The 13944-nt window shown below is 45.7% G+C and overlaps 1 protein-coding gene across 5 annotated transcripts in view; it reads right to left on the reverse strand.

Moving 5' to 3' along the window:
* Nucleotides 1–13944, reverse strand: part of HEG1 (heart development protein with EGF like domains 1) — a 46311-nt gene that overhangs the window by 9483 nt on the left and 22884 nt on the right. For 4 of the 5 annotated variants that reach the window (XM_048308844.1, XM_048308847.1, XM_048308846.1 and 1 more), the window contains 10 exons: nucleotides 13414–13740; nucleotides 12210–12512; nucleotides 10961–11515; nucleotides 10263–10604; nucleotides 7946–9310; nucleotides 5268–5387; nucleotides 3564–3658; nucleotides 2693–2751; nucleotides 2078–2238; nucleotides 214–348 (listed from right to left, as the gene is read on the reverse strand). In XM_048308844.1, the coding sequence (XP_048164801.1) occupies nucleotides 214–348; nucleotides 2078–2238; nucleotides 2693–2751; nucleotides 3564–3658; nucleotides 5268–5387; nucleotides 7946–9310; nucleotides 10263–10604; nucleotides 10961–11515; nucleotides 12210–12512; nucleotides 13414–13740 (3462 nt within the window). The remainder of the gene's footprint in view (nucleotides 1–213; nucleotides 349–2077; nucleotides 2239–2692; nucleotides 2752–3563; nucleotides 3659–5267; nucleotides 5388–7945; nucleotides 9311–10262; nucleotides 10605–10960; nucleotides 11516–12209; nucleotides 12513–13413; nucleotides 13741–13944) is intronic. The other variant, XM_048308845.1, reaches the window with a different exon arrangement.

Consider the following 13944-nt stretch of genomic DNA (forward strand, 5'->3'; position numbering starts at 1 on the left):
TCCAGAAAGAGATAATATTATTCCTAGAGAGAGACTGTATCTTCAGTGTCTGCTGAAAAGCCCCCTAACTAAATAAAAGAAGCTTGAGCTGCTAATATTTATTCATAATATTGAGGGGTTTGCATGTACAGCACTACATACACACACTCGTTTCCACTGGAACAAAAACTTTAAGGAAAGTTCAGGCAAAATACACCACATAAAGTGCAATACCTCTGCAGGAGTGGTCCATCTTGTTGTATTTGAAGTACCCATTTTTGCACTGGCAGAGCGCAACTCCGTCAAAGTCAGTGCATTCTGAAGTTTCCTTGTCACATTCAGGGTCTTTCTGTCTGCACAAGCTGCCAACTGTTAGATTGGAAAGAGGTGGCCAACATCAGCATGGTTCTTGCTGAACCCAACATTATCATTATGCACATTTGCTTTCCCTGGGCATCCCACTCAGCTGATGGCTGCTTTAATCTCTCTCTTTTTTTTTTTTTTTTTTTAGTAATATTTGTTCCATTAGGAGAGAGTCAACATTACCCTATGTCACCATTTCTTGTGTATCTACCATCACTTGTACAGGCAAATAGAGGGGGTGAATAATAAATGTTTCAGTTCAGAAGCAAAAGGGGAAATGAAAAAGAGAAATCTGGTTTGGCTCGAGCTCAAATACATTCATTCCCTGACACAGTTCAACAAATCAATTTTTAAGTTTATATCAAGCGAAACATTTTGCTCAGACCAAACCAATTCTTTTCCATTTCAGCATCAAGCACTGGATTTTTTCATTTTTCTAACAAAAAAATTGTACTTTCATTTACATTACTTTGAAGCAGTGTTTTAATTTAGAAAGTCAGACTTGTTACAATGAGCATTCAGCAAAACTGTGGATAAATTATGGAAATTGTGACATCAAATTTACTTTTTTTACTGGGAGGTCAGACTAAATGGAATTTCATGGGAAATAGGATTTTATGGAAAATATGTCACTCATGTGGCACTCGCCTTTTACAAACCTCTCTTTGCTAGATCAATTTTTTTTTAATCTGACATCTTTTTTTTAGGTACTTACACAAGAATATAATTTGTTTCTTATTCTGCTTATTTCATGTTAGAAGTTGACTTTACAGAAGCATTGGCTCAGAGGTAATAGGTAGGTATAATCTGTGCAGGTTTACCAAATAATTTTATGCAATCCCTGGCCAGAGTGTGGCTTTAAAATACAGCACATTGCAATAAAAGCACACACTAAACTTCTCATCTGCATGCATACTCTGCCAAAATGATACCAGGGCTTTCCCACTAAACCTGGGCTAAGCGTTGCCCTTCATCCTCCTCAAGGCCAAACCTGAAAGCCTTGAAGCCAAAAGTCACAAAACTCCACGTGCAGCAGTTTCCCTGCAGGAAACTCTTTCAAGGATCCTGAGGTACCTCTCACAGCTAAATGTCCTCTATTGCTCCCTCAGGAAGTGAGAACTGGGAGATGCCAGGGCACAGCATTGGGGTCCACCTGGAGAAGGTCATGCACAACACTGGTGTCCTTCTCCACACCTTTCTGTGCTGTATCCACATTCCCCTCTAGCACAGAGAGGATTCAGTACAGAACTCGAAAGGTCTTCATTGTGAACCATTTTACAACCTGCAACACTGAAATTGGGCAGGCAGGAGAGCAGAGCTCACCGTGCAGCCTCCAGCAGCTCTAATCGAGTCCACTGGCGGGGTTTTGTCTCTTGGCTTTCACACAATTTTCCTGGCTCCTAGCTGTGTGTGTGGAATTAAGACTTATGGGTTTTTGATCTGGCTGGGCCTGGTGTCACATCCCAGAGATGAAAGGCTGCCCCACAATGCCTCTAACCCTGTGCTGTGCAATATTTTCACAGAGAGGCAGATTTCTCACACATGTGGCAAAGATAAGGCTCGGTATCTGCATCCCTTTTGTACTTTGAGGTTCTTAAGATGACTCCCATTTAAGTAAGATAAAAAGATTCAAAGGGATTTTTCCAAACGGCAAAACGTTCTCCCCCTGTTATAAAAGAAGCCAAATAAAACATCCCTTTCCCCTCCTGCCACAGGCCCTCCAGATGCTATTTACCTCTGTGGAGTGATTTCAGGCTGGAGATGAACTGGCAGGCTTCAGCGGGGGATTTGCAAGCCCGAATGTAGCTTTTCACACTGCTGATAACATCGTAGAAAGTCACGTTGGATGCTAAAGAGAACGTGGATTGCACTGAAACATGCACAAAATTTGCCTCCCTAACAAAAAACAAAACAAAACAGCCCTGAGTATCATGGGTCAGTCTGATGTCATCATTAGCACCTCATACACAGGACTGTTATTAACACGAGTGATACTTATCCCGGACACAGCACTACATGCACACTGAAAGAGCCCTGCACTGTGACAGACTTTAAAACCAGGACTAACCAATACACAGAGAGGAGAATATGGAGCTGGAAGGGATGCTGGTAGCTCACTTTGGAACCAGCCATAAATCTCTCCTGGGCAACCCATCTCCAAGCTGCTCAGATCAGGAAGAGAGTACCAGGTGAGGGAGGCAAGCTGGTCAGGCATTCCTCATGCCCTGTACCACTGCCAGGCCAGATTGTATCAAGCCCAGCACTGACTCAAAATGGAGAGTGTGGATCTCAAGTTGAAGATCCCAAATGCTCAAGTTTCTCATTCTTCCCCTGGTAGCCTTAGCCTTACCTGCTTGCCTTAACTGTGGAGTGGTGGTATCCTGGCAAGCCTGACAACGATGCATTGAGCTGCAAGGAAGGAGAGAGCAGCGGTTAGTGCCCCAGGGGATGATGGAGGGAGGCAGCCCCATGGGACGTAGCACAGGACAGTGCTCCTGGGTCACTGACACCATCCCCTGTGTTTCCCAGAGATGCCTGCTGAGACCAAGGGCACTCTGAGCATCCCAGGGGTTCATCTGCTCTATAAGAGAGATGCACTGCCCTGTTGCCAGTAAGGAATGGACAAAATCACCACTGCACAGCCTTGGACAAGAACAAAGACCTGGGGATTTTGACATGAGCATCTGCCTGTGGCCCTGCTGTGTAATGACCACAAAGGTCAGGGATGAGCCAGATGCCAGCAGGGAGAGAGCCCCATGCAAGGCTGACCTCAAAGCAATCCCCTTGGAGACTGCAGATCTTCCAAGGAGCCTCCCTGACCCTGGATCTGTGCAGTTGTTTGTATTTACTCCTCAGCACAAGCTGTACAGGCAGCGTCACAGTGACTCCACCCAGCATCCTTTGATAGCATCTCCAAATCACCTACTCCAAAGAGTTGGAATAAAGTGCAGCCAGCTCAGGAACACTAACAGGATGAACTCATGCATGCAGTGATCTGGATAAAAACTGCACAGAGACATACCTATCCCCAGCCCATGGGTCTTTTTGGAGCAATTGATGGCACAGCCTATGGGGAAGCCAACAGTCCATCCAGCACTGGCTCTCAACTGACCGAGAGCCACATGGCTACAACTGAATGGCTGGGAAATGTGACAGTCATAAGAGGAGTGAAGGGGGACTTGTCCCATCATCACTGCTGAAGTCCCAGCAAGGACACTCACCATCTCCAGGATCTCCCTCTCAACGTGGAAGAGCTCTGCATACTTCCCATGAGTGATATTAAGTTTCAGCGGAACCTGGCCAATAAATATTCTCACTAAAAAGGAGAGTAAGACAAGTTAGTTGGAACACAGCTCTGTGCCACGTGTAGATGTGCTTTCATCTGCCTTACATGAGAGGCTGTTTGCATAAAATATCCCTTTACAAGGCATACAGAAAACTCAGGTCTGAGCTTCACTGCCCCAATAAAGCAAAGTCACAGCCTTGGGTTTTATCCCAAGGGTTGCTGCAATGTTCCCACAGTCCCAGTCAAATTCCAGAGCTCAGTGCTGCTGAACAGACAGCATTTCACTTCAGTGTTCATACATTTCATATAGAAACACAGACTATCTTAAATAGATCCCTCAACACAGAGAGAGATGGGCAAATGTAGTAATAAGACACTGTCAGGTACCAAAGCTATTTATGATAATTTGGGGTAAACATGTCAAATCTCTCACCCCTCCCTGCAATGGAATGAAATCAAATAAGGAAGTCAAAATAAAGCACTGTAGAAAGGACATTTTCATTTTTCAAACTGCTGGAGAGAATGAGCAATGACATTTGAAGAGAGGTCCAAAAGATGCATTTTTCTGTGCTTAGATTCATATTGGATTCACAGCAGCAGAATGCAATAATCTGAGTTGTCCAGACTTGCAGAGATAATACCCCTAAATCTTGTATTAAGTGTCATGAGATACGCAGTGGAAATAAGAACTCAGAGCTCCAGCTTCATGTTCCACCAGAAAAACAAATACAGTTGCAGATAACGTTATAAAGTCTCCAATTCTTTCCCATTTTTTTCCCATCCATTGAGCCTATCTTCAGCACAAACTGTATATCAGACATCTCTAATGTAATAACTCTGGACAAAAATTATGATGAGAATCACCTTCACAGTATTTATATAATCTGCCCATACCCCAGTTCAAGGCATAGTCAAAACAAGCCTCTAAATTAGAAGCTGACACATTCCAACTTGAAGAAATGTTTCAAAACACTCTTCAGGGACACCTCACCCATGCTTCCTTAGCAAAATTTCCATGTCTCTAAACCTCGTTGATTAAGGGTCAGAAGAAAATCTATGAAAACAAATTCCCCTTTACAATGGAATATTGTAAATCCTTAAGACTGAGAGTCCTCTAATAGAAAGGAAGGGGTCAGAACCTGAGTTCCAGCTAATAACTGCCCAAAAAAATGCTAAAGGTATGAAACAAGACCTTGATCTTACAAAGACTTTCACGGCTGCTTAGCTTTCCACACATGGCTGATCCCACTGAAGCCAGGTTACACAATAGCCCCACTCATTTCTCCCAAGCCAAGTGCCCTCACTGGAGTTTGCAGGGCTGATAAGCTGCTGAATGCTTTTTGGGAGTTGTAAAACACATCAGGAACAGAAGGGGCACATCTGTCCTTACTAACAAGCCTGAGCCCACCACTCCATTGCTGCATTTTTAGGAAGTACTTAGACCTCTCTGCCTGCTCCCCAGGCAGCCCAACACAACAGGCATTAGACACCACACTTGTATAAACACTAAAAGGCTCCGATAAAAGTGGTGGTTGGGAGAAACATTAAGCTCCTGAACTAGTTTGAGCCTAAGTCAATTTATTTTAGAAGATTAAAGATAATTATTTCCATCCCTGGTTTTTCACTTTTGTTTTCTTACCTAAATTGCACTTTCCTTTTTCCAGCTCATATCCAAGAGGACACTGACAGATGTAGGAGCCATGGGTGTTGTTGCAGGTGGCCAGCGCAGGACAAGGGTTGGAAAGACATTTATCCACCTCTACAAAAGCAAAAAAACCCCAAAACAGGCTATAGTTACAGAATCATAAAAATCATCAACTGTTGGGCTAGAAGAGATTAACTGGCTCCCCATCTGTGACTCCTTGAGCATTATCAGATGCTTCATTGCATCATTTGCACTTACTATTTATCCTGCTCCTAATTATTCTGTAGGAGCTGAAAGAATAAATATAAACCACTTGAATATTCATTCAAAAGCCCTTGGGGTCTAGCATGGATCCATGTAAATATGAACATCCAACTTAGCTACAGCACTGCTCATCAGAAGATCTCAGGGTTCTTTCCAAAGGCAAACAACCCAACAGTTTATGGATGAAAAGACCAAAGAAGGAACCTCAACAGCCCAAGTTAGACATGTGAGCATGGGCTGCTTCACCAAAATCCTGCCCTTTTCATCCAAGCCCTGTTTCTGTGCTCCAAAGGTAGTGCTTGAGCACTGATCTGGTTTGGGGATTACCCAGAAATGGTGGAGGCTGCAATCACCTCCTTTCCCAGAGCTCCTCCCATGCCAGCCTGGGGATGGTCGCAGCAGTGATACCTGTGCCACCACTCACAGTGCCCTTCCTGCTGGGTGAGCAAGGCCTTGGGGAGCAGACACTGCTGTGATATACAGTGTCTCTGGGGATTAAGGACTGTAATCTCAGATGCTTCATAGATTGCACAACTCAAACTGCAAATTCTGAAGGATATATCCAATATTTCCTCTCAAAAAAAAACAAAAACAAAAAAAAAGGTCAAAAAAGGCTCCTTTTGGTGTGTGTACAACTTACATGAGCACAAACACACATCACACATGCCCACAAGGGCAGACCATAAGCAGGGCTGTGGACATGTCAGTGATAAGGCTCTACAAGACCAGCAAGACATCTTACACACCACTTGTACCTATCTTGTGGCTGCTGCTGAGCACTGCAGCAGAGGCAGGAAGGACAGGTGTGGATACAATATGCTGCTAGCAAGAACTTCTCTTGCTTCTTTCCAGTCCCGTGAGATATTTTTCTCTCTCACGGAAGATATTAGCAGAGTTCTATAAGCTATGAACACCTGCAACCTTGCAAAGCTTTATTTATGGTACAGTAGAAAAATATTTTGACAATAGATGTTTTAGGATTTTAGCCAATCACCCCAAGGGGTGGCTGATCCTTTGACCAATTAGACTATGAAGAAAAAAGTCTATAAAAGAGTTGTAAAGTAATTAAATAAAGGAATCTTGCTGCACAATTCCTGCCTGCTGGATCTCTCTTCTCCTCCCTACCACTGCGGGATACTGTGACAGAAAGGCTCTGTGGTTAAAGCACGAAGCACAAGAGCCAAACCTGTGTGTGCATTTCTGGTGTCACCGCAATACCCCACAGCACCACAGCCAACCTCTGCACCGGGACACACCACTTGATGCAATCTCATGCCTGGACTAGCCTGGCACAGCTACCTCAGCATCAAGAGAGAAGGAGATTTGGTGACTCTAATCTAGAAATGAGTGGGTGTGATTTAAAACCATGGCTTTCACTTTGCCATCCTTCAGTTTGTGCTTTGTACAGCAGAGACCAGGGCAGCTTCTCTCAGGGCAGTGATTGCCCATGTACAAAGCACCATGTCCAAGACAGCAGAAGGATCTTTTGCATTCTGGTAAATGGCAAATCTCGGTTTTCAAAGGAAAGAGTAATTTGGCAAAAGTGTGAATCAGTTGCTAAAAAGGATTCATTATCTTAATTTTTCAATTTAAAAAAATTCATTTCAGGAAAGTAATTTTTTTTGCATGAAGCTATAATTAAAACCAATCAGCCTGAGAAGTAACCTTTAAATACTTAATTATTGGATGGAGTATATATTATTGCCAATATTTCACTGAGATTAATGCCCTTAGCGCACACAGTATCCTTCAGCAGCATGATGGCCAGGCTCTGAACTTGAAACACAAAGTCAATTTCCTTTAATTTAAGACTTCAGCAAATATATTTACTTGAGAAGATAAGGAGACTGGCAGTGGTAATAAATTACTGTAACAACACACTCAGTAAGTCTATGGTACATAGCCTACCCGGAGAAGCATCAGGCCCCTAAGTAGAAGATTAATGTTTAGTGAGGTGGGGAGAAAACAACCATAGGTTGCAATATGAGAAGCAGTTGCAACACAAATACCAAGTGCTGGCCAACTGTACTTTCTCATTAATAAGATAGATATCAATCATTATTAATTATTATCGTTAACCTATCAACAAATACAAAGTGCATCCTGTGCTTACCTGGAAGGCCAATCAGCTTTATTTTCTTGAAACTGTCAAATTTCAGCTAAACCTTTCTATCATAAATGTTCACCAAAGCACTCACCCTTATTTCAGCCATTCAACATGATTGCTAAACCCTTAGCTTAAAAAAACAGCATGGAGACAGAGTTGTTGCCCTCAAACTCTGCTGACAGCAGACTTGTCATACATACATGCACACACATGTCTTTGAAAACTCTTAAAGTGGGACCCAGGCATTCCTGCCCTGCTTGTTCCTGGCCCCACCACTGGTGAGAGCCATTGTACACATTACCTGTTGCTGGAGGTGACGTCCTCAGCCCGACCGTGCTGCTCGACGGAGGAACATTGGTTGGTTTGGTAGCAGCCAAAGTAGTTGCAATGCTCACAGTGGTCTTGGTTGTTGGAGGGGCTTCAGAAGGACTTGTAACAGGCATGTTTTCCTCAGTGACTTTGCCAGGCTTTGCAGGGGTGGGATCCATAGCTTCTGTGCTTTTACCAGTGGTATACCTGTGCTTAGTGGCAGTGGGTGTCTGAGCCCTGTGGTCTTTCACAGTGCTGGCCTCACCTGGGGTGGGCCGGCGACTGGCCGGCGTTGTCAGCACAGGAGGTTTCACCGTGGTCACTGCCACTGTGGGGACAATGTTGCTGTGATTTGTTGCACTTGGTGAAGGACTAAGGGGTGCATCTGTTGGACCAACCCGTGGAGCAACACTGGCCGTGATGAGCTGTGGTGTTGCCTTCCCAAAGCTGTCCCCTTGGGTGGTGGCATCTCCAGGCAAGACAGTCTCTGTTACTGTCACGGGGGCAGACACGGACACGATGCGTCCACCAAGCAGCTCCATGGGTGCTGTAGAAAGAGGTGACCTGGTGGGGGTGAAGGTGGTGCTGTTTTGGGGCTGGTGTGTGACATTGGGCTTGTTGGTCTCTCTGGGTGAGCTTCCAGCTGTGGCAGCTGTGGAGGGCAGCTGCCTGACCACATTCGTAACCACAGTGGTGCTTGCTTGATCACTGTCGCTGGACTGCGAGATGGATGAGGGTGATGAAAACACAGGCAATAAAGATGTTAATGAATAAGATGGGGAGGGCAAGGTGGAAGTGGGCAAGGAGGATGACAAAGCCTGCAGAGGGGGTGAAGATGCCATCACAGAGGGCGAGCGTAGCTCAGGTGGTTCTGACAGCGTAAACAGACGAGTTGGTGGTGGTGTTGATGACAGTGAGTGCTGCAGGGATGACACTGAGGAAGAGGCGGGAAATGCTGATGAAGAGAGAGACGATCTGTCAGTGGCCAACAATTCGGTGTCAGTGTTGAAGTGAGCTGTGTTTTCTATGCTGTCTGTAGAAGCAGAAGTCGACAGTTTGGAAGGGTGCACTAGCAATGGCTCCGTAGATGGTTCAACAAAACTGCTACTGTTTGATGCATTGGTCTGCCTGTCATGAGCCACAGATGATTTTGATGCATCAAAAGGGCTGGAAATTTCAGAAAAAAAGGTGGAACTTTCTGAGGAGTCAGCAGAGGTGCTGCTGTTGGAGATAGACAGAAGGGTCCTTTCTCCTCCTCTGGTATATGTGGTTGAAATGTATGTGCCATCTGTGTGAGAAACCGAGGTCCTTTTCTCAGCATCGATGCTACTGACTGGCTGATGGCTACCTGAAGAGTCTGGAGCAAAAGGACAAAAAATATTAGAAAGACAGAGTAATATGAAAGTATTTTGATGTCACATTAAAACCGCTTGCTAAACAAGATGTTCTTGTCTGTGAACCTGTCCATGCTTTTCTAAAAATTTCAAGCACCATTCAAACATGGGTATGGGATTAGGAGTCTTACGCACTCCTTAATTGATTCTAAAATGGTGAACCCTGACAGACACAAGAGTCCCATGAAACGTGCAGGTTTCCAAATCACTGTTCTTAACATATTGCTTTCCTAAAGTGATCGAGCTCTTAACATTCCATGATATTTGTGGCAAGCTAAGCAGGAAAACCCAACTGTTCTCTTTATCATTCATAATTTACAAAACTCATATCCTCTCCCGCTTATCCTCCATTCCCATCTACAGAATATCCATCTTGTTCAGTCAATTTGTTTTTAGACACAGTGAACTTCATGCCTCTGCAGGATGAAATTATTACATTATGTTAATTTGCAGCTTATCATGAACCCAGTGATTCAAAACTTTGCATCAGTCTGCAAAAAAATTCAGATTATTTATCATAAAAGGTGCAATCAATCTTATAATGCCAATTTCGGGATGTACAGCTAAGTTCAGCCAACTTTAAAAAAATAAAATAGGGTATGGAAAATTTGTTTTCATTCTACAATTGACTTAGGTCATCACGAAACACTTCTGAAAGCATCACTCAAAAGAAACCAATTAGGATGCAAAAAAAAGTCATGCGGCCCTCAAAACAGGAGGGTTTATGGCTCCACTTCTGGAACAGTTCCCCATCTGTGTGGGGTCTGGATTTGAGTCTTTTAATGGAAACATCCCCCTGAGTTAACCCACAGGTGGTATTGCACGTAGTAATGAACGAGAACTTTATGTACAACATCCTGAAAAACAGGACACTGTGAATTCCCCCCAGATGTACACCAGGAAACGTCAACTTACTTGTGAGATCGTTTTGGAAAGAAGAGTAAGTGGGTATCTTGGCAGAACGTACGAAGACCGTCTCTGTTGCAAAGCCTGCGAAACCCCTGCCGCTGCTGGAGACGTTGGCTGTCCTGCCCTGCGCCACCAGGGCTGGCTCAGATGGCTCTGGAGAGCTGGAAGCTTCAGCATGGGAAGAAGAGCTCTCTGTGCCACCAGCCAGTGTGCCATGTGCCACTGAGTGCAGCATGCTCTCCTCACCACCCGCAGGCGTGGATGAACTGTACACGGGTTCGGTGATGGGGCTGGACATCCTCTCCTCAGCACCTGAGCTGCTTACGGAGCGATGGCTGCTGCCAATGGCTGGAAAAGGATCGAAAAGCAGACATCTGATTTTATCACCTCAGAGCAGACAGGACTGTCCAAATACAGAGGAATCAGTACCATTAGAGTCATAGTGGTAGGCTTATGTTATTTATAATTATCACCCCAACCCAGACAGGCAATCGATGTGTCCTACAGCAACAAGCTACATCTCTCAAGAGTGAGACCCTTTCTGTTAAGCATCAGCAGCTGCAGATAAACACCACCACTGGGCAGAACCATGACCACTTATAAATGCTGTCCATGACACCTGCAATAGCTGTGTCATACCAATCCCACAGAGGAGGGAAAGGGAGAGGCAGTCAAATGCCCCCCCAGAGTTCAGAAAAACTCACTGGAAAGTTCACCAGCAGCCGAGGAGTAGGTGAAGACCCTGGATGAATGGGTGCCCTTGGGCTCTGGGGATCCTGCTCGGCCAGATGACACATGTCTCACACCAGGCCACGCTGTGGAGGATGGGATAGGGCCAGTGTGGGTGTCCCCAGCTGTGTCAGGATGAGATGTGAGGCTTTCTGCTTCTGTGCTCCACATGCTGTGGCTACCTGGGGCTTGAGATGTCCCCTCCTTGTGGACGAAGAGTGTGGCTGAAGGTGAAGGCACTGAAATGCTGGGAGAAAATGCAGGCAGCAGCTTTGTGGGAAGCTCACTGAGTCCAGCACCACTCTGCGAAACATTACTCTCCTTCCCAGGCTCTGCTGCCGATGAGGACAGCAGGACAGTGTCCAAGGTGCTGGTGTGGGGCGGAGTGGGAGCGGAGCTCCCTGTGGCACTGGAAGGTCTGTGGGGGTCCAACACCAGCACTGTGCTGCTCTCCTTACTGGCAGTAGTTGACACCACACTGGGTGTACTGGTGAGAGGCAGGCGTCCTCCCATTGCTGAGGTGTTTTCTGCTGAGAAAAGGCAAAGCAAAATGATTTATGCACCCTAAGCTATAAACGGGCAGGTGTGCTCTCTTCCATCACCACCCTCAGGCTGAGGGCACAGAGAGCATGTGGCAGAAAACCTAAACCTGTGGAAAATGCTAACTGTGAAGGCACAGCCTTTTCCTGTGCTAGGAGGGGCTGCTCACAGCAAGGCACCCTGGAGATGGCACTGGGAACAAGACATGGGAGCACTTTTGGGTTTGCTTCCCTTCAGCTCTGCTCCCAGTACTGCAGGTCTGACCTGGCACCAGGCACCCACACTATCACCTCTGCACCTGCAGTGAGTGAGGGGGAGGTTACACAGCACCCAAATCCCTGGTACTCAAAAGAAAGCATGGCAGGCTTGTACGGGATCAGCAAATACCACCTTTGCACCCCAGGGTGGCAGTCAGGAATGACTGGTGCTGCTCCCACTTGTATAAACACAGCCAAAGGGGCAGTCTTAAAATCGTACTGTCTCTGAAAACACAGCAATCTCGAGGCCAGACCACTCTGGCAGCAAGGCTGGCTTTCCCTGGTGGCTAAATGCAAGAGACAGATTATGCGCTTTTCTCTGGAAGTTGAAATTTTCATCCGTAATGTCCAATGGCATCATCCAGCACCTTCTAGCATGCCCTCACTCCCCGTGCAGCTGGGTGTCTGCTGTGTGGTCAGAGCTCACCTGGGGAATTGCTTTCTGAAGCAGAGCCCATATGCAATGGGTTCACGGACGACACGGTGGCACCTCTGCCACCAGCATCCTGGGTTCCCAAAGAAGACTGAGAATGGCCTGGAGAGCTGATGTTTTCAGTACCAGTGGTGGCAATCTCTGTTGTTTGGGCCAGTGTGGTGCTGGCTGGCAGAGACCTTAACGTCTTCCCTCCACCCTTGGTGCCTGTTGTGGAAACGGAGGTGCTGGTGGTGGGGAAATTGGTTCTTTGCTCTGTTGACAGGATGCTGAATGGCACATGGCTGCTTCCAGTAGCTAAAATGTGATAAAGAAACAAGTTACATTTTTACACATATGAAACTATAAATAAAAATAAGCTTTCCTCCAGTAGCACCCAGAGGCAGCAAGTACAAACACAAGTAGAAAATATGAGAAGATGTCAATTTCCAAAGATGTAAATCCTTCCTACAAAAATTTGTCTTCTAAAAAACATAGTGTGATGCTGAGAAAAGTGCTATTATATAAAAATTGTTGAAATACTAATGCTGTGCACTTGATTTCACCATTATGTGCCTGAGTGCACTCCATGCTGCTAGAACAAATACCGTGACAACCCAGAAAAGCCTGGAAATCAGTTCAGACAAGGCACTACCCTGAGCAGTGTGAAGGCCTTAGAGAAGTCTGAAGAAACAGAATCAGGGGGATCAGACCCCTTCAGCACCACAGTAGGGACTAGGACCAAACAGCAGCATGAATGACCTTAGAGATCACATTCAAAGTTGCCTCAAATTTGTTGAGCTGGTTCAATTTCTGGGAAGCAGCATGGTCCAAGAAGTAGGACAGAAGGTAGGAACTGAAGTCTGATCCCCAGGACTGCAGGGACATGATCTAATCCTCACATGCTTAGTTCTTTTGTCTGTAACATGGAGATAGTAACTGGAGATAGTAAAAAAGGGATTGTGAATTGGAAGTTAATTATTTTTCTTGGCATAATGAAACTTTCTACATGTGCCCTTTCTGTAAAAAAAAAAAAAAAACCTAAAGCACATTTTTTTGGTCAAGCAAGAGCTGAATAATTTCAGACACAAAATCACACTGCATCCTTCCAAACAGTATATTCTGCATAGCAGGAAAGAGTCAGGCAAGTGCAAGCTGCAGGAACAGTCCTCCTTTGGCTTATAAGAAAAATGGTATTTCAATTCTAGCGTTAGCTCACCTGGGGAAGGACCTTCCGAAGGAGAGTGAGAGTGTGTTAGGGAAGAGTCTGCCACCTCGGTGAAATCTGTCATTCCTGTGGACCCCTGAGCTCTGTAGGTCTCTCTCACAGAAGATGTGGACAAGGATTGGGTTGTGCCCAGCGTCCTGTACGTGCCACTGCTGGACGTGGAGCCCTCTGCTGCTGCCCAGAGGCTGCTGCCTGAGGCAGACCTGGGGGGCCTCCCGCTGCTGCTGCTGCTGCTGGACACGGCTGAAATGGGAGCGTTGGTGGCAGAGGAAGGAAGGGAGGTTTTCTCTGCCTCTGGTCGGTGGCTGCTTCTGGCACCTAAGATACAACAACACCAGGTTTGATTTATGCATCCAGAGCCATCCATTTGATTGTTTGCTCAGCGCCCATTGAGAAACTGAAGGTGTTTCTCTGGGAAGAGGTGAATCTCTTAAGTACAGGCACATGTGCCTTAAAAAAAGCCATGAAAATCTCAAGCCCATGTCCTACAGACCAGCCTGCATGGCAGATGTAGCACCAGCT

This window comes from Corvus hawaiiensis, chromosome 7 (assembly GCF_020740725.1).
Source record: "Corvus hawaiiensis isolate bCorHaw1 chromosome 7, bCorHaw1.pri.cur, whole genome shotgun sequence".
NCBI lineage: Eukaryota > Metazoa > Chordata > Aves > Passeriformes > Corvidae > Corvus > Corvus hawaiiensis.